Raw genomic sequence first — 21,475 nt, 5'->3', positions numbered from 1 at the left:
GTCAGCCAAGATGCATTTACCGTTTGCACCTGTGTTTTGAATGTCTCTTTTGACACCTTCTTTCCTCACAATCTACATCATTTTCACAGGAATAATATGCATATGAAAACTATTTGTGTGTATAGTATTATAATATTCAGACAACTGTGATTTTTGTGTTAAATACCGTTATTAAAATTTAAATTAGCTGACTATCTTTTAAGGAGCTACTCTATTTATATACTGGCCAAACTCACAGATTATATGTTACATTACATTATATTATACATAGGCTATTATATTATGTAGTAATATATATAATATGTAATCCTTCTGTAATTAAACAAATTTGACATCCTTTTCTCTTCTGACCAATGTAATCAATCTCTCTATATTTTTCCCTCTTTTGGAAAGTCGTGGAAAGGCTGCTTCTGAGAAGCCCAGAAATGTGAAAATGGTCCATTGTGTGCGAATGTGGCATTAACTATGTTGTATAGTTAGACCTCAGTCTCCATTTCCTGATTATAATTGCTGTGCTATAGCACACATAAAATTACATGTGGTAGCCAAAACCCATTATCCCACTTTTCTTGATTATCCGTCACACTTAATCTGAAGGGGGAAAACACAAAGCAAAAATCAGTATTTGATGTAATATTTGAAATTATATGTTTTATTTTCATCTTTGACATTGGGTTTTAAAGTAGGAGACATCTTTTATAACAGTGTGCTGACTTTTCATTTCTGGGAGATCAAACACAGGTCCATAGGAGCTACATCTAAGATAATGTGCCTTCAATCAGAATTCAAAATCGCATCTGGAGGAAAAAAACAAACAAAACAAAACACTAAAAAGGAGTCTTTGGAAATTCAAGTTAAGAGAAACTACTAATAACAGATAATGCACATTGGCTAAAAGATTAAAACATTTACAGCAGGTCTGTTAAGCAATGCTTGAGCCAGAAACTGATTTAAAAGAATATCAGAAGAACAAACCTAAATAAAGAAGATTGCAAAATCAGATTACATAAATTAAAACAAGCCAACTTCATGGCTACTTTGCAATATGTTAAAAAGCACCACAAATATAATTATCTTAAATTACCAGTCAATTTTTAAATACATTTTGCCCATTATATTACCTGTATAACAGCTCACAATTGGTCCAAACAGTCTATGAGACCCAGTCATCTACTGAAAATATATCAGTCGGTACATATGAGGAACTCTACGAAGAACCTATTTCGGCTCCTAATGCTTCTTATTTTGGTTATTACGTTATAAACAGAGAAAACTTTTTAGTCCTGTCAGCTCTGTAACTCTCAATATTTTAGATATTTAAAGATTGCCATATACTCTAGTGTCACAATATCCTCCTCAGCTTATTGTATTTTCTGTGCCATCAGCACTCACTGCTTTTGTAACTTGCTCCCAGCTGTAGCTGTCGATAGTGTCGGCGTGTTCAGAAATTATGGATGTCCGTTGAACTTGTCCTGCAGGAGAGTCAAGGCGTTGGAGGAGAAGTCACGCAGGACGTGGAGCGTTTCACGCTGCATTTGTAAGGTGTCACGTGAAAACTGCTGCTGGGTGTGGACCAATCTCTGCACCGACTCCGCAAGCGACTCCAGCGAGCGAGACAGCGATCCTATCAGCAGTGTGGTGGCCTGCTGTTCCTGCAGGCTGAGCGAGGCACTCTGGGATAAACGTTCCTGCAGACTGCGAGGTTCCACAGAAGCAGCTTGGGGAGGGATTCGAGCAGGAGCTGAACGTGATGATGAGGCGGCCACAGAAGGTACAATAAATGTTGTGGTCCTGGCAGCTGAAGGCCCATTAAATGTGTTGTGATTAGGTTTTTCTCGAACTTGGTTCTTCTCAGCAATGGGACGGCTGAGGAATCCAGGGATACCAACAGGATTCTGATTTGGTTGGTTTCCCTTGTCAATAAACTGCATGTTACCACCTGGAAGGAACAGAAACATGTTCATTCTAATATAAGCATTAAAATAAAACTAGAAACCATTTTTACTTGGATATGCAAAACATTATTATAAGTATGTCCACGATAATGGTATATGAACGATGCACCGTTTAAAAGAAAACTAAAAATGTTTTGTGGTGTGACCAATTTTTAAAAAATAATCGTTTTTATTTTTCCCCTAATAAAAATAACTCATACAATGACCAAGACCAGACATTATTTCTACAATAAACAAGAAGCATTATTTTTTATATTAACCTAAATTTTACGTTTTCCAAATTTCATAAAATTTTAATATTTAATATTTTTAATAAAAATATTTGTATATTTCATTTTAAATATATTTTAATATTTATATTTTATATATAATATATTTATAAATAAAATTTCATCAAGTTTTTAGGGAATTGCACCATGAATGGCAAATAAAAGTTTTTCAATTAAAAACATGCTCATCATAGAAGAGATGTATTTATAGGGTTAGTTCACCCAAAAATGAAAATTCTGTCATTAATTACTCACCCTCATGTCGTTCCACACACATAAGACCTTTGTTCATCTTCAGAACACAAATTAAGATATTTTTGATGAAATCCCAGTGGTCTATTACTCGTCAATAGACAGCAATATAATCAACACTTTCAAGGTCCAGAAAGGTAGTAAAGACATCGTTAAAACAGTCATGTGACTGCAGTGGTTCAACCTTAAAGGATTAGTCCACTTTTAAATACACTTTTCCTGATAAATTTTCTCACCCCCATGTCATCCAAGATATTCATGTCTTTCTTTCATCAGTCGAAAAGAAATGAAGGTTTTTGAGGAAAACATTCCAGGATTTTTCTCCTCTCAGTGGATTTCAGTGGCTACCAACAGGTTGAAGGTCAAAATTACAGTTTCAGTGCAGCTTCAAGGGCTTTAAACGATACCAGATGAGTAATAAGGGTCTTATCTAGCGAATCGATCGGTCATTTTAGAAAAAAATACAACCGTTTATGCTTTACAAACAAAATATCGCCTTGAACGTACTTTCCGCTTCCGCATTCTTCATAACGCTTACGCTGAATGTCCTACGCCTTCCCTATTCTACTTACGGAACGAACGCGGCGCCAGTTTCGTTTTTTCCGTAACTTGAATAGGGAAGGCGTAGGACATTCAGCGTAAGCGTTATGAAGAATGCGGAAGCGGAAAGTACGTTCAAGGCGATATTTTGTTTGTAAAGCATAAACGGTTGTATTCGAAAATGACCGATCGATTCACTAGATAAGACCCTTATTACTCATCTGGTATCGTTTAAAGCCCTTGAAGCTGCACTGAAACTGTAATTTTGACCTTCAACCTGTTGGTAGCCATTGAAATCCACTGTAAGGAGAAAAATCCTGGAATGTTTTCCTCAAAACCTTCATTTCTTTTCAACTGACGAAAGAAAGACATGAACATCTTGGATGACATGGGGTGAGTAAATTTATCAGGGAAAAGTGTATTTAAAAGTGGACTAATCCTTTAATGTTATGAAGCGACAAGAATATTTGTGTGCGCAAAAATAAAACAAAAATAACTTTATTCAACAATATCTTCTCTTCCCTGTCATTATCCTTAACGCAGATGTATTTACGTCCAAATGCCGGGTCAGTATTGGCCAAAGCTGATCACATGAGCAGCACGACACGTGTGAGCGATGCTGACGCAGGAGCCGACCAATAATGAGTCGGCGTTCTGACGTAGAACCTGAAGGCACTGTACGCAAACAACGTATGAGAATGACACAGAAGAGAAGATACTGTTGAATAAAGTTATTTTTGTTTTGTTTTTACACACAAAAGTATTCTCGTCGCTTCATAACATTAAGGTTGAATCACTGCAGTCACGTCAACTGTTTTAACAATGTCTTTAGTACCTTTCTGGACCTTGAAAGTGTTTTGATTATATTGCAGTCTATGGACGAGTCAAAAATATCTTAATTTGTGTTCTGAAGATGAACGAAGGTCTTATGTGTGTGGAACGACATAAAGGTGAGTAATTAATGACAGAAATTTCATTTTTGTGTGAACTAACACTTTAAGAAACTTTATGTATGAACTGCATTTTTTATACATTTTTTGAAGAAGAAGAAAAAAAAAAGACTATCATGTCATTGACCCATTAAAAGAATCAAACCGTACGGCAAGTAGGTCTGCATTATTACTTACCTTCCTTTTCTGATGTGTCAGTCGGGAGGTCTATAAGAGGCACTGCTGAATCTATCAAAGCAAAAAATAACCAACTTACTATTGTTTAAACATTCATATAAAAATAAAACATTTAGTAATGAATCACCTTAAAATTACTCACTAAAAAAGGAACTCACCGCTAAACATCATGTGTGTAGGAAGCTCCATATCTCCTTTGCCTGGGATACTAGTGTGGAAAGGAGGTGGCATTGGTAAAGCAAACGAATGAAGCCTGCCATTTGCCATGTGTGAGGAGCTATGTGGCAGCTCAGAGAGACCTGGAATGTCATCGTCTTCGTCATCCATTTGGTCATCATTTGCCAAACTGCTCACATTTTTGTTAGGGTTAGACATCTGAAGGATCTGGTGCACCATGGTTTCTATGGGGGACAGCTCTTGCGCGATTTGGGTAGCCGTGGCTCCCGACGCCCTCATGGCAGCCACCCTCCGTTTGGTGTCGCATTTGAGGTCTGCCCATTTCTTGATGACTTCGATAATTTCTCTGTGACACTCACTGACCTCATTGATACGCGCTGTCAGATCCGCCCAAGTGCGGTTTTTCAGATCCTTCGAAATGCCCCGGTTGAACTTCCCTGTTAAAGACACGAGTTTAACATTTAACTATTACCCTTTGTGTATGCAAAGCATAATTTACATACTTTCAAATCGCTGTCAAGTCCTATTGCTTTATGCGATAATAAAAATAAAAATAAAAAGGTATGTCTTACCAACTAGAATATGCCGTTTCTTCTGCACCTCACTGAGCAGCAGTTCAACCTCCTGGAATGTGAACCGTGATTTTCTTTTCTTAAAGCGCATCAAAGCACCTCCCGGCCCTCTGTAAGGGTATGGCAAAAATTCCGACATCCTTCCTCCTTCGAAACCTTTCGTTGTTACCAATCACAACCGAATCAAACAGGGCTTCTAGACAGCATCCATCAGAAGGTTTCCTTCAATTATATGGCTGAAATAACAAACAAAATAATAAAATTATTAATTGTCCAAAAGCAGCATCACTTAAAGGATTAGTCCACTTTCAAATACAAATTTCCTGATAATTTACTCACCCCCATGTCATCCAAGATGTTCATGTCTTTCTTTCTTCAGTCGAAAAGAAATTAAGGTTTTTGATGAAAACATTCCAGGATTTTTCTCCTTATAGTGGACTTCAGTGGACTCCAAACGGTTGAAGGTCAAAATTACAGTTTCAGTGCAGCTTCAAAGAGCTTTAAACGATACCAGATGAGGAATAAAGGTCTTATCTAGCGAAACGATAGGTCATTTTAGAAAAAAATACAACTGTATTTTTTTTTCTAGATTTTGTTTAAAGCCCTTTGAAGCTGCACTGAAACTGTAATTTTGACCTTCAACCGTTTGGAGTCCACTGAAGTCCACTATAAGGAGAAAAATCCTGGAATGTTTTCATCAAAAACCTTAATTTCTTTTCGACTGAAGAAAGAAAGACATGAACATCTTGGATGACATGGGGGTGAGTAAATTATCAGGAAAATTTAATTTGAAAGTTAACTAATCCTTTAACTAATTCATCCTCTTCAAACCGCCTTGCAAAGAAGATAACGCCTGTGACAACACAAATTAAATACAACCTCTTCTTTTTTCATTGCACAATATATATGAATATACACACACATATAATATATACACATACATGTCTATATAATACTAATGTAATATATCATTTATTACATTAGTATAATATAGACACCCTTTGAAGTGCAGAACACAAGCAACATCCAACACTTACTAAATCAGTGAAATAGTATGTATGTATGTATGTGTGTGTGTGTGTGTGTGTATATATATATATATATATATATATATATGTGTGTGTGTGCGTGCGTGCATTTACTATCCCTCTGATTTATTATGTGATGACTGTTGCTTGTGTTCTGCTCTTTAAAAGGACAGAACAGCCACAGACAGAGATTATTTGAGAAAAGCACAGATCCACATTTTTCTAGGATCCTTTTACTTTAAATTAACTGTTACAACTAATTGCGGCGTGATCTCACACCGCCTCGCCGGTGTGCCCATATGCTTCCTGCTTCTTTGTTGTTGTCCTGCCTAATCGTCAGAGAGCAATAGGAACAGAGAGACTCGAGCGAACGCCATCACGGACACACGGCGTATACCTCGAGCGTTCAAATCTGACATTTCTCAAATATCTCGCGTACAATATTCGCTCATACACGCAAAGATAGATTCAGTTCTCGTAATAAGCATACATTCCGCCTGGAAACGCAAACGGATTTGTATTTTGTTTGTTGCTAGCCTACCGAGTAGGAAAATGGACTACGCACGCATTTCGTAGACGTATTTACGAACGATTTTTGCGTCTAATCTACACTGCGTACATCAGGGCGGCGATAAACTTTATTGCTATTGATATTAGTGATAGATTGAGTGGTAATTACCTACGGTGCGGTCGAATGTGTCCTAGGATTTGTCGGTGTAGTCTTGCCCGATAAACTTCGTAGGCAGTGATCCCCTGCGTCGCGCAGACTCAGCTCTACGTGTTTTTCCCCCTCCACAACGATAGTTCGCCAACATTCTATAGTAATCCTGCCCTGTGCCTGTGTGGAAGCATTCCTGACTATACATGAATCCATGTGGCCCAGTCTAAGCATGTTCAAAAGTACATTTAAGTCACCTTTTGTACACATACAAGTTGAATAGTTCGCGTAAAATATTTGTTAATTTTCTACGCTTTTTTTCCTACTCTGATATAGGCTATTTAATGGTATTTGGTAACTTTATTTTTTTTTTTTTAAATATATAAAATTATTCTTATTTTTTTCTGGTTGTGCCCAGCTCTAAAATATTCAGCTAGATATATAATCAGATAAATATTGCTCTTTGTGAGTGTGATATGTTAATAAAAATAAATAAAAAAATCCTTAACAAGGAATCACGATTTCCTGTAAACGTCATGGGAGTATTTCGATCAAAATGCTTGGAGTCGAAATAAACTCTATTAAGAAAAGAGATAGTAGGCTATAAATTCACATATTTGTGCTAGTAACAGTATATTTATGTTTACTAAAGAGAATGTAAACAACTAGGATTATAAAATGGTCAAAATAAGATGGATAGCAACGCAGTTTGATGAATGCAATCGTTCATAACGGGCTTTTCTTCCTAGTAACAAATGCTGGAATTAATTTAGATCTTAATACAGCTGGAGCAATTAAAGTAGACACAATGTATTGTGTTGCATCTCTTTCTTCTGTGGTCCTCAGGTCGTAATCGATGTCTTTGAGTAGCCTGTCGTGTGAATATGTAAAGCAGAAGTTTGGAAGGGAACAAAATGAAATTAAATATTTGATTTTTTTTAAAAAGTACCATCATTTAAACAGTTCACTGATGATGTGGCCATGCAATAACACGCCACCATTTTGAGGTTTTTTCTCAGACTTATTGGGGAGTGGCATTGTAATTGCCTGCAGCAACCGGTAGGTGGGTGTAGTGAGAGTTCCTCAAATATGCCTGCATGAGTCTGGGAAAAAAAGCTACGCTGAGATGTCTCACGGCTTAAAGGGATAGTTCACCCAAAATGAAATTTTGTCATTTATTTTTCACCTCGCTTTCCGAACCAAAATTACTCTGTTGGATCATAGAAGGAGATTAGTTAGGATAATGTTAGTAAGTAAGTAACCAGTTTCACTGTGTATATAAAAGGATAAAATCAAAGTGAATGGTGACTGAGGCAAGTCCCTAACATCATCATTGTGTTCCACAGAAAAGTTAAAGGTTTGAAACAAAACCAAAAAAGAAAGAAAAATAGCATTGGAATGAATGTCAGTTTCGTTTTATTTTTAGTAGCCTATTGTTTTAATTTTAAAATAATGCAAATAATTATTTTAAATAGCATAATAAGTATTTGAAGAACCTAAGCAAGTGGCCCATATAGCAGAAAAATGTTTGGACATCAGGAAAAGCACCCTACAAATTTGGATTTATGGATTTATTTTTTAAAAAGTGACATACATTTACCAAAACAACTTTAAGACACTGAATATAGTGAGCTGTTATCACCCATGATAAGTGTTCAGAAGGCTTAAAAACCAAGATAGCAGTCTAAAACATTTTATGTACAATACATGCTTAAATTACAAATACAGCACAGACTAGTGACAGTATATTTACATTCATTCCATTTTTCCTTAACATATATTGTAGAGCTATTGAAAATAATGAAAATAATATTAATTTACTGTCACATCAGTAGGCAATAATCCAAGTTCCATAAATAGTCATTTAAAAGATGGATAGCCTAATAATTTGTGTCATTATGCATCCACATTTTCCTACAGAGAACTGTAAACATGTTTAACAAAGGAAAATCCCATGTTTTTATCTTGCTATTAGCTTTGTAGCCCTCTGATTGGCCTCATTGATGCGGGATTCATTGACCATGGCCTGCAAAAAAAAAAAAAACAGAATCAAAGAACAAGGAATGATTAATATAAATTGGTTCAGCTGCTCTTTGTAGAACAGACATCTCTGAACCCTTTCCAAACACTGACCTTGCTCTGTATGCGTTCAATCTGGACATTCTGAGTGTCGATTTCATTGCCCATGTCAAGTGCCATGCTTCTGAGGTTGCCAAGGATACTGCCGACCTGGGCCAAGTTTTCCTCCATTTCATCCTCCTTCGCATCGTTTGTCACTCTGTCAAACAGAATTGCACACAAATAGTCAAAGACATGCTGCCAACTGGCTACATACATATATATATATATATACACACTCACACATACACACACACAGTTTTGAGGAAAGTTACTTTTAAAAGTTAAAAGTGATGCATTACAATATTACGTTATTATAAATGTAACTAATTAAGTAAGTTACTTTGTTACATTATATAAGTAATCTTGCATTACTTTTGCATTACTTTTTCTGACCTGGGCTAGGTGAATAGAACAAAAGTTCTATTTTTGGCAAATGTAAATGTAAAGGCCCTTTCACACCAAAAGTGAAGTAACGCAGGTGAAAAAAGTTCAACACTCTTACTTAATAAAAAAAAAAAAATAGTACAAAATAGCAGTAAAAAACAAAAATGTGAAACACTTACTTAAAAAATACTTATTTAACTTACTTAAATAACTTACTTACTTAAAAATAATAAAATATAATTTTTTAGTAAAAAAAAAATAAATAAAAGTTCAGTATCATTACTCCAGTCTTCAATGTCACATGATCCTTCAGAAATCATTCCAGTATTCTGATTTGGTGCTCAAGAAACATTTGTTAAAATTACCAACTGATACTTTTTCCACATTCTTGGATGAATAGAAGTTCATTTTAAATTTTAAATTTAACATTTTAAATTTTTTATTATAATATAAATCTTACTGTCACTTTTAATCAGTTTGTTGCATTTTTACAGAACAAATCTATTGATCACTTTAGATCCTACTGACCCTAAACTTTGAATTATATATATATATATATATATATATATATATATATATATATATATATACAGTGCTCAGCGTAAATGAGTTAATCCCCTTTGAAAAGTAACATTTTAAACAATATCTCAATGAACACAAAAACAATTTCCATAATATTGACAAGACTAAGTTTAATATAACATCAGTTTAACTTATAACATGAAAGTAAGGTTAATAAAATAACTTGGAGAACAAAATTTTCAGTTTTACTTAAATTAGGGTGATGCAAAAACTACTACATCTAGTACTTTGTATGGCCTCCATGATTTTTAATGACAGCACAAAGTCTTCTAGGCATGGAATGAACAAGTTGGCGACATTTCGCAACATCTGTCTTTTTCCATTCTTCAAGAATGACCTCTTTTAGAGACTGGATGCTGGATGGAGAGTGATGCTTAACTTGTCTCTTCAGAATTCCCCATAGGTGTTCGATTGGGTTCAGACCAGGAGCCACTGAATCACTTTCACCCTGTTCTTCTTCAGAAATCCAACAGTGGCCTTAGATGTGTGTTTAGGATTGTTATGTTGGATAAGTGCATGACGACCAAGGGCACGGAGTGATGGTAGCATCTTCTCTTTCAGTATAGAGCAGTACATCTGTGAATTCATGATGCCATCAATGAAATGCAGCTCCCCGACACCAGCAGCACTCCCACATAAGGACACTGCCACCACCATGTTTCACTGTAGGCACCATGCATTTTTCATTGTATTCCTCACCTTTGCGACGCCATACAGTTTTGAAGCCATCAGTTCCAAAAACATTTATCTTGGTCTCATCACTGCAGAGTATAGAGTCAAAGTAGTCTTCATCTTTGTCAGCATGGGCCCTGGCAAACTCTAGGCGGGCTTTTTTGTGCCTGGGTTTAAGGAGAGGCTTCTTTTGTGGACGGCACCCGTGCATGTCATTCCTCTGCAGTGTACGCCCTATTGTGTCAAAAGAAATAGTCACCCCAGTTTGGCTTTCTACTTCTTTATGTAACTGCAGTGAACTTGCATGCCGATTTTCTTCAACTCTTCTCATCAGAAGACACTCCTGTCGAGGTGTTAACTTCCGTGGACGACCTGGACATCTCTGTGAGATGGTTGCAGTTCCATCTTTTATAAATGTTTGTACCACTTTTGTTACAGTATTCTGACTGATAAGTAAAGCTTTGCTGATCTTCTTGTAGTCTTCACCTTTCTGGTGTAAAGAAATTATTTTCTTTCTCACTCTCAGGTCTTGTGATATTTCTCTTCCATGTGGTGCCATTGCTGACAGCATGAAATGGGAAGGGGTTTTAACACCCTTTTATAGTCAACTGTCTGCTGGACACCTGTGTAATGAATAATTACACTCACCTGTGGTTGAATTCTTGTTAAATTAGACATTTGTAGTCTAAATTTAGCTTTGCTCCAGAGACTTTCAGTGGGGTGTACTCATTTTTGCACCACCCAAATTTGAGTAAAACTGAAAATTTGTTCTCTAAGTTATATTAACCTTACTTTTATGTTATAAATTAAACTTTTCTTGTCAACATTTTGGAAATTGTATTTGTGTTCATTGAGATATTGTTTAAAATGTTACTTTTCAAAGGGGGTGTACTCATTTACGCTGAGCACTGTATACCCAAAAATTATAAAAATACCCACCAAACCGCTTATTTATATATTTGAGAAAGAAATGGCAAAATTCCTGACACCTTCTAATATATCCACCGCTCATAGTCATCTTCTCTCTCTCATCCACCACTCGAGAGGAGGGCTGGCTAGACACCACCCCATCTTGATTATTACCCCACACCTTCTTATAAGCCCCACTTGCTTCAAAGTCCTTTAATCTGTGAGAAACCATATGACAAAGACACAACATTAACAAAATTAGTAATTTCTGTTGTCAAGAACCTAAACCTTAAGAAATGATATGTGAAATTTAGGCAGTAATTGCCTAAATTATTTGTGCTGACTCTAAAAACACAGTTGGTGTTGCATCTGTTTTGAATGAACCACACAAAAATCACAGTACATATTATTTGGTTAGAGTTGGTCATGAGTTTCATGAGTTCAGTGGTAAAGACCAGTGAGGGTACATATTTTTAACATTAAAAATGTTTAGTTAACATTCCTTATTAGGGTGATTTACTGTATACATATACTGTATATATATATATATATATATATATATATATATATATATACATACACAAAAGACAATCTAACTGATTTACCGTGATTTCTTGAGTTCACACATGCAATCACTGACTTAAAATGACACAAATGAGGTATGCAAAGTTTTCATGCAAGCACACTAGAAGCCGAGCCCCTCCAAACATCACATACTTATCACAGGAGCACAGACCGCAGCATTTGCCCAGATCTGTAAGGTTTTTCTCAGCTTCCTTCATGTCCTGGTTGATCTGGTCCAGCCCTTCCTCAATCCGCTCCAGTTGCTCTGGATGACGGAAGGTACGATCACAGAGTATGGAGGTTTCAGGGGTTAACGTATGGGGACGAGATAAAAAAACACAACAGTTGTCTCAGCAAGAAGCGACACACCCATAAGCGACTAAACAACTACGGCAGCTCTAGCCCAAAATGACCAGTGAAATGGATATATGAACTTAAATATGACTAAGAGACTTTAGGATTATGACTAAAAACAGTCAACTGTGTTTGTTGTGTGAGCACGGGTTGCACAACTTTTAAGTTCATTTAAAATGTTTACATGGGGTACTGCATGAACATCTGCTCACAAAACAGCCAAAAAAAGACAAATGCGAAGCAACGTCAAAGCAGGAGAGGTTATCCAATGGGACAGAGGCATGGGCAGAGAGGTGACATCATTGACTGCCAAAATCCAGCCATGGCTCAGGTGTCTGGAAGGAGACCTACTTTGTACATGGCCAGATGCACAGACCACAACACCTGGCCATGTCAGTGAGATTTTTCTCAGCCTCCTTCATGTCCTTGTTGATCTGATCCAAGCCCTCTTCTATGCGGTCCAGTTGTTCTGCCCATGCGGGGGAGGTGGGGGAGGGCATGGGTGGCAGCAGGAAGGGGATTGAAAGGGGTAGAAATATGCGAGCATGCACACACAAACACATACAGGGTACATATTTCTATATGCACATATATGGCTGTATTTATATATTTTGTAAAGGACGAATAAATAACAAAAGATTAAGAACACATTGTCTATACTCCCACATCTTGTGCATATTCATTATCATTAGCATACAGATAATAGCTACCTACAGATGCAACAGGATTCATGAACAACTAATGATTAATTTGCAAGTAATTAGTTCATTGTTTAGCTGCTGTATATTTGATCTTTATTTAACTACGGAGTGTATGAAGATAACTCATTATACCTCCCTGCTCGTCCAGCATAACAAGCGTCCTGATCCCTGCATCTTTACTCTGTTGAAGAATTACAAGAATAATTCAGTACAAAAGGAGATTGACACCAGATAATTCATCAATTTTCATTAAAAATCATATATCTTTCATATACACTTTTTCACATATATATATATATATATATACTGTAAACCTGAATAAGTTAAAAAAAAAAAAAAAAGGCAATCAGTTGCCTCAAAATTTTTAAGCTAAGTTTAAGTTTAAGTTTAAGTAAGTTTAAGTAAGCAGAACTGGCAGATTTTTATTTTGTACTCATACATTTTAATTGTTCTTAACTTGAAATGTTTGAGTACACTAATTCATACACTTAACTTAAAATTTTCATGAAACATTTTTATTAGTGTAAACGTAGCTAGCTATAACAAGCTAATTCAGAAAATGCTAACTTGCTAACATGTTAACAATAGCATGGTGTTACACTTGTTGAATGAGTAAAGCAGTATAAATCATTTAACATACTTGCTCTCAAACTTTTGCTTGCACCACTTGTCACCATGATGGTAACTCTCCAAAACCCCACATTAACAGAAATTCTTCTAAATTAGCATAACAAAACATAAATCACTACTAAATGTCCCACTTAAAGGTGCAATACGTAAGATTTTTGCAGTAAAATATCTAAAAACCACTAGTCCAGTGTTATATATTTTGTTCACTTGAGTACTTAAAATATCCCAAATGTTTCCAACTATTTGTAAATCGTGAGAAAATTGCGTCAATTGCGTCATACCCGTTACCCTAGGTTTCCAGTTTTATTTTGTAGAAACCATGGAAACACCAAAGATGCTTTAATATTTACATGTTTTAATAGACAAGGGAACAACTGTTTTGATGTATTTATAGACAGAAAACTAATTATTGTTATATAGCTCAACACGTTTAGTCTTATTGTTTAAATCTAAATTTCTTGATTTTTTTTGAGTACCATGCTTTACCATGCCTCAGAGAAAAACACTATTTTGTGAAGTCCCGGACTCCATTTCCCACAAGCCTTTGTGTTTCCACACCTGCACTCACTTCCTCGTCTTCTCCCCATCATCACGAATTACCAGCACCTGTTCCTGATCATCTGCACACCCTTTATAATGGACTCACTCCCTGCACTCCTTGTCTGTTCTATTGTTAGTTTAACGTGTAATGGTTGTATGTCTGCTCCTACGTTCAGTAAAATACCCTTTATTGTTGAAGTCTGTGTATTGCCTCATCTCTACTGCAACCTCACGTAACAGAAGAACAGACCTAACCGCTGGACTTCCACAAAAAGAAAATGGGTATCTTCCTTGTTCCTGTGCCCTCAAAGAGCCGCGGACATAAGCTCTCGGCGGAGGACTGCCTCTGGACTGCCAGACAGGACGGCCGCCGGCTGGAGAGGTATGTGGAGGAATTCGCAGAGCTTTCTAGTAAGGTGAAATGGCCAGATGCAATTTTGAACACCTGTTTTCTGAGGGGTCTGGACGAGGACACGATCTGTTATCTTGAACCTGAGTGTCTCTTTTCCCTAGTCGAGTCTATCTGATTCTAATCTGATTCTCTTTTTAAATGGTTGCGAGTTCGAAATTGAAGAGGTTCAAAGAAGAATGTGTTTTCCTCGTTCAGCTCCCTCTGAAATACGGTCGGCCTGGCCAGTTCACCAGCCACCGATTTCCTCCACCTACCACTCCAGTGGGCATTCTCCGGGGCTCCTGCCTGATCCTACACCCAAGCCGTCCAAGAGGAAGTCCTCCAAAAGGTCCAGGCAGCCCAAGAGAGTGGTCGCTACCTCACCTGAGCCTCCTATGAAGCCTGCACCCGAGCCTGAAACGCCCACTCCAGTACCCGTGGGGCTTCTCATTGAGTATGAGGGGATGTCTTGGATTCCGTCTCCAGAGCCCTCCCCAGCCTTCCACGAGCCCGCTCCAGCGTTCCACGAGCCCACTCTTATTCTCCTCGAGCCCGCTCCAGGCTCCCGCAAGCCTGCTCCAGCCTTCCACGAGCCCTCCCCAGCGTTCCACGAGCCCACTCTTATTCTCCTCGAGCCCGCTCCAGGCTCCCGCGAGCCCTCCCCAGCCTTCCACGAGCCCTCCCCAGCCTTCCACGATCCCTCCCCAGCCTTCCACGAGCCCGCTCTTATTCTCCTCGAGCCCGCTCCAGCGATCCACAAGCCCGCTTTTATTCTTCACGTGCACGGTCCAGCCTTCCACAAGCCTGCTCCAGCAGCCGACGAGCCCTCTCTAGCAACCTGCAAGCTCGCCTCTCCGGCCCTCGACGAGCCAGCTCCAGCTCTCCAACATGAGCCAGCCCACAAATCCCTTCCTAGCACCAGGGATTTCCCCAAGAAATTTTTTTTGGGGGGACCCATGTACCTGTGGGTGGGAAACTCGTGGGTGGGAAACTCATGGGCGGGGTTTCGGCATTGCCATGGCCTGCTATGGCTCCAGATCCGCCATGGCTGCCCACGGCCCCTGACCTGCCATGGCTGCCTGAACTGCTGGACCCGCTCTGGCACCAGGGATTTCCCCAAGAAAATTTTTTTGGGGGGACCCATGTACCTGTGGGTGGGAAACTCGTGGGTGGGAAACTCATGGGCGGGGTTTCGGCATTGCCATGGCCTGCTATGGCTCCAGATCCGCCATGGCTGCCCACAGCCCTGACCTGCCATGGCTGCCTGAACTCCTGGACCCGCCTCTGGAGACCTCCAGGACGCCCACCCCCCCTCCCCGGTTGTTCCATCTATGGCGCGAAGTCGCGCCTACCAGAAGGGGAAGGTAATGTCACAGTTACCTCTGTGAAAAAAAATTGTTTGTCGCTGTAATCTTTAATCAAAATCTGAAAAGTTACTTCCGGTCTGGAATGGCGTTCCTTCTCTGATGATGTCAGTTTGACGGCTTGGGTTGAAAACGCTTAAACCACTCCCCTCCAACTGTTAGTCTGTTATGAGCGAGAGATGGAGAGGAGGAGCGCTAAAGTAAGACTCTGCCCTCTATTCAGAATTCCGTTTCACTTGGGAAATACATCACAACACTGGAGAAAAGACGTTTGCAACTTCCTGGTCCACGTGGACTTTAATAATCGCAGTCCTATCCCTATTCTTTTGCACCGTCCGTTGAGGTAAAAAGCCCACATGTCCCAAGATTCCACGCTCAAACTTGGCATCATTAAGCCTTTGTTTTGAATAGGTCTCTAGCGACCTCTAGCGGACAGAATTCTTACATACTGCACCTTTAACATTAATCTTTCACCATAAACATTATATAACATTTAATTTTAGCATTTACTCTCCCTTTTGCGTGCTATAGGCAAAGCATGCTGTAAAATAGAAATCCCAGCCCAGTTTCCAGTTAAACTTAAGTTTGTCTAAATAAGTTCATAAAGAAATAAGTTCATATATTTTAAAATATATCAGTTCTGTGAACTTGAAAGAAAAGGAAAGTGCTAAATACTCACAAAAGTTAATATGAGTGAAATAATTTGTTTAATTTAAATTTGTCCTACTCAAACCAATTCATTATTTTGAGCATTAGCATTTACTGTGTGTGTGTGTGTGTGTGTGTGTGTATGTATATATATATATATATATATATATATATATATATATATATATATATATATATATATATATATATATATAATACTGTAAATGCTAATGCTCAAAATAATGAATATATACATTATTTTACAATATATACATATATGTTGACATTGACATGTTTTTGATAGTGCCTTTGTTGTATGATTTTCAGTTTGTGCACAGGAGCCAATTTAAGAGAAGGGCTGCTTAACACTAAAGAATAACCATGTGGTCACATGGTTCCTCCTACGTGACTTCTTAAAGTTATATTTTACATTAGTGTTTTATGAAAGAATGAGAGATTTTATGATTGTTTAAACAGTGGGGTACAAAATGTGGAGAACATGAATTTCAGCATTAGTTAAAGGATTAGTTCACTTTCAAATTAAAATTTCCTGATAATTTACTCACCCCCATGTCATCCAAGATGTTCATGTCTTTCTTTCTTCAGTCGAAAAGAAATGAAGGTTTTTGATGAAAACATTCCAGGATTAAAGTTTGAACTAATTGTTATATACTTGCACTGGCATATTGTATATGACAATTTAAATCAAACTTTGACCTGTGGAGGGCAGTAATACACTTAGCAGCGTCTACACTGCTGGAATTCTAATAGAGAAGAAGAAGAGAGTTAGTTCAAGATGAGCATTTCTAGTTAAAATGTATATAATTTTAATTTTTTTTTTTAGAAAATGAGCGATGGTTTCTCTAGATAAGACCCTTATTCTTCGTCTGGGATCACTTAAACTTAATTTTGACCTTAAACTATTTGGGCTCCATTGAAGTCCACTATATGGAGAAAAATCCTGGAATGTTTTCATCAAAAACCTTAATTTCTTTTCGACTGAAGAGAGAAGGACATGGACATCTTGGATGACATGAGGGTGAGTAAATTATCAGGAAATTTTAATTTGAAAGTGAACTAATCCTTTAAAAAAAACAACAACTGTTATTTATTATCAGCAATATTGCAGAATTGTAAATATTTCTTATTTATTACACATTACATTTCTTTGTTTTAAAACTGCGTTATTGTAGTATAATTGATATACTACCTAGTTATTTAGATTTTTTTAGAGTTATTTAGATTTTCACAAGATTTTCTCAATTTAATTATGAGGCATATTATGCATGCTTTTATGAATAATAATCACTCACCTCCTCCAACAGAAGCTTCATGTTTCTGGTGATCTCAAGGGACTGTCAGAGAAAAAAATTTCAAAATACAATGTTGACTAAAAAGAACATATTTAAAACACAGCAAGTTTATTAAATGTGACTCTATGGAGTACTCAATTCTGATTAGTCAGTCAGATTGTAGTGAAAATGGCTTCAAAGGGACTTTATGGTAATTTAATATCGCTGTAATATTGTTGCATTGTTCGACTTATTGCTAGGCATATTATTTTTTATGTTGTATTAGACTTTTTTATTAGCGGGAGGACAATAATATAGGCCTACAGGTAGAATTACAAAACGATTTGAAATAAACGCTTGTAATGAACGCTCTGCATTGGGGTCCAGAACCGTGTTGGGTTTATTTTGCCTTAAAGACTGGCAGACTCTAGCCTACATTATCCATTACATAACACCCAGTGGAAAATCTGGTGATGAATAATGGCTTCATTTATGTTTTACCTCACTACGTCACAATGGGAATCATAATAATTCTGCACTCTGCAGGTGCATATATAATGTGTTTAGCGTCAGCATCCTGGTTGCTCTGTACCATGGGAATAATTGAGACCTGTAGTAACCTTAACATAGAAACACGGAAAATGTTTGATGTCATCACTGTAGGCCTGTTGATGAGCAGTTGTGCAGCCTCATCAAAACAGGACAGCAAAACAAACACCATCAGATGAAGAGCCACACAAATCAATGGAAATCAATGTAGAAGTTTGCTACTTTAATCATTTTTGTTAGCATTACCTCATCTGTCACCTGATTGGCCCTCTTCTGCAGCTCCTCCACTTCAGATGTCATGGTGGAGTCGGCAGCCATCCTAGCTGAGTACTGCAGCAGGGGGGAGGACAGGTCGAGGGATGCGGTTATTCTTAGAGCAAAGGCTTTATAAGCTCAGCATGCCTCAGATTGACAGCAATAATTGGTCTGGTACAACGGAGAAGAAACGGCACAGCATAAAATCAGACCCCCTCGTGCAAAACTATCATTTATTAATTGCTAGGTGCATCTCAGAATGCATCGCGAGCATTAGGGTGGGAAATTATATATCTCGACAACCTTAACAGTGGGAGCTTAAGCTGTTTAGAGGGTGTTTAAGTTGTCACAAAGTCTTGCGCACCTTTATTTTGTGACTATAAAGAAAAACAGCGGTAGGCATTTGAAACAAAGCAACGAGGCTTGTTTGCTGCATAAGTTACTTTGAGATATCTTAATGAAACATGTTCATGTGCAATGGTAAATCATTTGAAATATGTACATGAACCAAAGACGTGTCATAGAAGTATGAAGACATGGTCAAAATGTTCCAAAAATCAAACTGATCTTGAAAAGTTTAATGATGTTTATGTTTTAAGGGCTTTACAAATTATTCAAATTTTTTAACAGCTTCTCTCACACACACCACACCATAACACACAATTATTTAATAATTAGTACATCATAACTTATTTATAGTCTTATGATATTAATGGGGGAAAACATTTATAAAATCTCCCTGCACACCACTCAACATATATAATTCTGATTTATACTATATGTCTATATGGTTCACCAAAGGAACATACAGATGTATGGCTTGCAAGAAACATTTGATCGTATGTGGAATAAAAAATCATAGCATATGTGTATCTGAAATGGAATAGGAAAAGCAGCCTTGATATAACCGTAAGAAACTACACGCTAAAATGTTGGGTTAAAAATGGACAAACCCAGCAATTTGGTTGTTTTAACTCAGCGGTTGGGTTAAATGTTTGACCCAACCTGCTGGGTAGTTTTATTTAACTCAACTATTGTTTAAAAATTACTGTACTGCTTACCTACAATTAACCCAAATTATGTTGGAAATTAGCATTTACTAATATGTTTAATAAATGAACATTTATTAATAAGTTTAATGAATAATAAATAAACAATAAACATTTAATAAATCGTTTATTAATAAATGTTCACCTTTTTATTATTATTGTTTATTTATTTGTCTAATTTTTAATTTCCAACCTATTTTGGGTTCATTTTAAGCCAGCCATACAGTCATTTTTAAACAATAGTTGGGTTAAATAAAACTACTCAGCATGTTGGGCAAACATTTAACCCAACCACTGGGTTAAAACAACCCAATCGCTGGGTTTGTACATTTTCAACCCAACTTGGGTTGTTTTTAACCCAGCATTTTTTAAAGTGTAATTTTATGGTATAAGAAAACCACTGATACTGTAAATGAAGATTGTTAGATTAGATTCAAGTTATATGCATCAGCCTAAACTGAGTGGAATTTATTGCATAATTGGTCACACTTTAGATTATTGTCCAATTCTCACTATTAAATAAACTTGATAAACTCCTAATTATTGCTTATTAATAGTTAGTAAGGCTGTTATTAAGTTTAGGAATTGGGTAGGAATAAGGGATGTAGAATAAGTAGTAATAAACAGTCAATATCCTACTAATATGCATGCTAAGCAACTAGTTAATAGTGAGAATTGGACCCTAAACTAAAGCGTTACCTTTCATTTTAATTAGGTCATTTATGATGGGCTTTATTGATGTTTATTTCTTTAATGTTTTTCATTATTGACCATAATCTACAAACAATTTTGATACAGTACCAAGAAGCCAGAACAAACCAATATTGTTTTATCATTAACATTTAAGACCTATCAAATGAAAAGGACAACATGTATTCATCTTAGTGCAATTCCTGGGGCACAGCAACTCACTGTATAATTTACTGGACTGGTTTGCCCGTGGGTTTTAAACCACAGGTGGACATTGACTTAATGAGGGGATTTCATGTTCATTGACGAGAGACTGCTGTCCAAACGCAAACGACAGTACACTAAATCAAAGCAGATTTTTTCTTTAAAATTCGCTTGAAATTGTTTACACATGAACTCCGGCAAGAAGAGCAAAATAGTAAAAGCAACATTTGGCCTTATGAGCAGTAACAACATTGAATAATAATTAATAATGATCTGATAAAGGTAAAGATTAGATTTATACTTTCTATAACATATATTTATATATCGTAATTTCCATTATGTATAATATTTCATCTATGTACTGTTGTTGTCTCTGTGTACTGGAAGCTTCTTCTGTCACCAATACAAATTCCTTGTGTGTACATATATATATAATCTTGAACCAAATCAATTCTGTGATGGTTATGTAATTATTTGCCTTCACATCTATTAAATTGAAACATTTTTTTACATCAAATTAAGTAATCATATCAGAATAAACTGTAGGCAAGACAAATGGCATCCTAATGCAACATTAAAACCTAACATTAACAGATGTCAAAATTATCTAAAAGTTTATTTTTCAAGTAGACGTTTAAAAAAAAATAATGCAACTCACCGTATGACAGCAGACACACGCTTAAGCTTTATTTCCCCTGAGGATGGCGCAAAGACAAACCCCGTTTTGTTCAACTGTACTCGCGCTCAACACCTGTGTTTGCTCATTGATCTGATTTCAGCATCATCTACTCAGCGCGAGCAGACAGTTGTCTTCATCCCAGGTAACTCTGAGGCCACGCCCCCTTTGTGAAGACGATTGGCTGTCGTTATATTAATTATCTTGTTCTCGGCATTTTAATTGGCTGTTGTTACTGTCAGTCATTTTCTACTTGAGCCCCTGATGTGGGTAGATTGCGTTGCTCAGAGCAACCGGTGTTTGTTCATGTAATGAGTGGAGA

At 37.0% G+C, this 21,475-nt stretch overlaps 2 protein-coding genes across 10 annotated transcripts; both read right to left on the bottom strand.

Moving 5' to 3' along the window:
* Positions 1 to 624: 624 nt before the first annotated feature.
* Positions 625 to 6,920, bottom strand: zgc:113149 (uncharacterized protein LOC541363 homolog). 4 transcript variants are annotated; one of them, XR_007180570.1, is made up of 6 exons: positions 6,600 to 6,919; positions 4,893 to 5,128; positions 4,302 to 4,757; positions 4,144 to 4,194; positions 1,122 to 1,939; positions 625 to 797 (listed from the first exon to the last, which is right to left on the bottom strand). XR_007180570.1 is itself a non-coding variant. In XM_048161808.1 (5 exons), exons 2-5 carry the CDS (start codon positions 5,029 to 5,031, stop codon positions 1,449 to 1,451), a joined length of 1,137 nt encoding a protein of 378 aa, XP_048017765.1. In that variant the 5' UTR covers positions 5,032 to 5,128; positions 6,604 to 6,920; the 3' UTR covers positions 625 to 1,448. The 4 variants fall into 4 exon arrangements, 2 of the variants coding, with proteins under 2 accessions (XP_048017765.1, XP_048017764.1); XR_007180571.1 differs by having other exon boundaries at positions 1,393 to 1,939; XM_048161808.1 differs by having other exon boundaries at positions 625 to 1,939; positions 6,604 to 6,920.
* Positions 6,921 to 8,134: 1,214 nt separating this feature from the next.
* Positions 8,135 to 21,341, bottom strand: zgc:101731 (SNARE_SNAP25N and SNARE_SNAP23C domain-containing protein). 6 transcript variants are annotated; one of them, XM_048161812.1, is made up of 8 exons: positions 21,136 to 21,341; positions 18,526 to 18,705; positions 17,752 to 17,793; positions 12,998 to 13,046; positions 12,516 to 12,633; positions 11,327 to 11,464; positions 8,712 to 8,856; positions 8,135 to 8,604 (listed from the first exon to the last, which is right to left on the bottom strand). In XM_048161812.1, the coding sequence occupies exons 2-8, from the start codon at positions 18,595 to 18,597 to the stop codon at positions 8,539 to 8,541; spliced, it is 630 nt and encodes a 209-aa protein (XP_048017769.1). In that variant the 5' UTR covers positions 18,598 to 18,705; positions 21,136 to 21,341; the 3' UTR covers positions 8,135 to 8,538. The 6 variants fall into 6 exon arrangements, with proteins under 6 accessions (XP_048017769.1, XP_048017768.1, XP_048017770.1 ...); XM_048161811.1 differs by having other exon boundaries at positions 18,526 to 18,609; XM_048161813.1 differs by lacking the exon at positions 12,516 to 12,633 and adding an exon at positions 11,964 to 12,075 and having other exon boundaries at positions 18,526 to 18,609.
* Positions 21,342 to 21,475: the final 134 nt, after the last annotated feature.

This window comes from Megalobrama amblycephala, linkage group LG16, assembly GCF_018812025.1.
Source record: "Megalobrama amblycephala isolate DHTTF-2021 linkage group LG16, ASM1881202v1, whole genome shotgun sequence".
Taxonomy (NCBI): domain Eukaryota; kingdom Metazoa; phylum Chordata; class Actinopteri; order Cypriniformes; family Xenocyprididae; genus Megalobrama; species Megalobrama amblycephala.
The sequence above is the reverse complement of the archived record's forward strand: the minus strand, read 5'-3'. Positions and strand labels throughout refer to the sequence as shown.

Coding starts and splice junctions, on each gene's coding strand:
- zgc:113149 (XM_048161808.1), bottom strand. CDS start 5,031: ATGTCGGAATTTTTGCCATACCCTTACAGAGGGCCGGGAGGTGCTTTG. Junction 4,195..4,301: donor TACACACATGATGTTTAGCG/GTGAGTTCCTTT, acceptor TTGCTTTGATAG/ATTCAGCAGTGCCTCTTATA. Junction 1,940..4,143: donor TGACACATCAGAAAAGGAAG/GTAAGTAATAAT, acceptor TGTTCCTTCCAG/GTGGTAACATGCAGTTTATT.
- zgc:101731 (XM_048161812.1), bottom strand. CDS start 18,597: ATGGCTGCCGACTCCACCATGACATCTGAAGTGGAGGAGCTGCAGAAG. Junction 12,634..12,997: donor TATGCTGGACGAGCAGGGAG/GTATAATGAGTT, acceptor CCGCATGGGCAG/AACAACTGGACCGCATAGAA. Junction 8,857..11,326: donor AGCGGTGGATATATTAGAAG/GTGTCAGGAATT, acceptor TCTGTTTGACAG/AGTGACAAACGATGCGAAGG.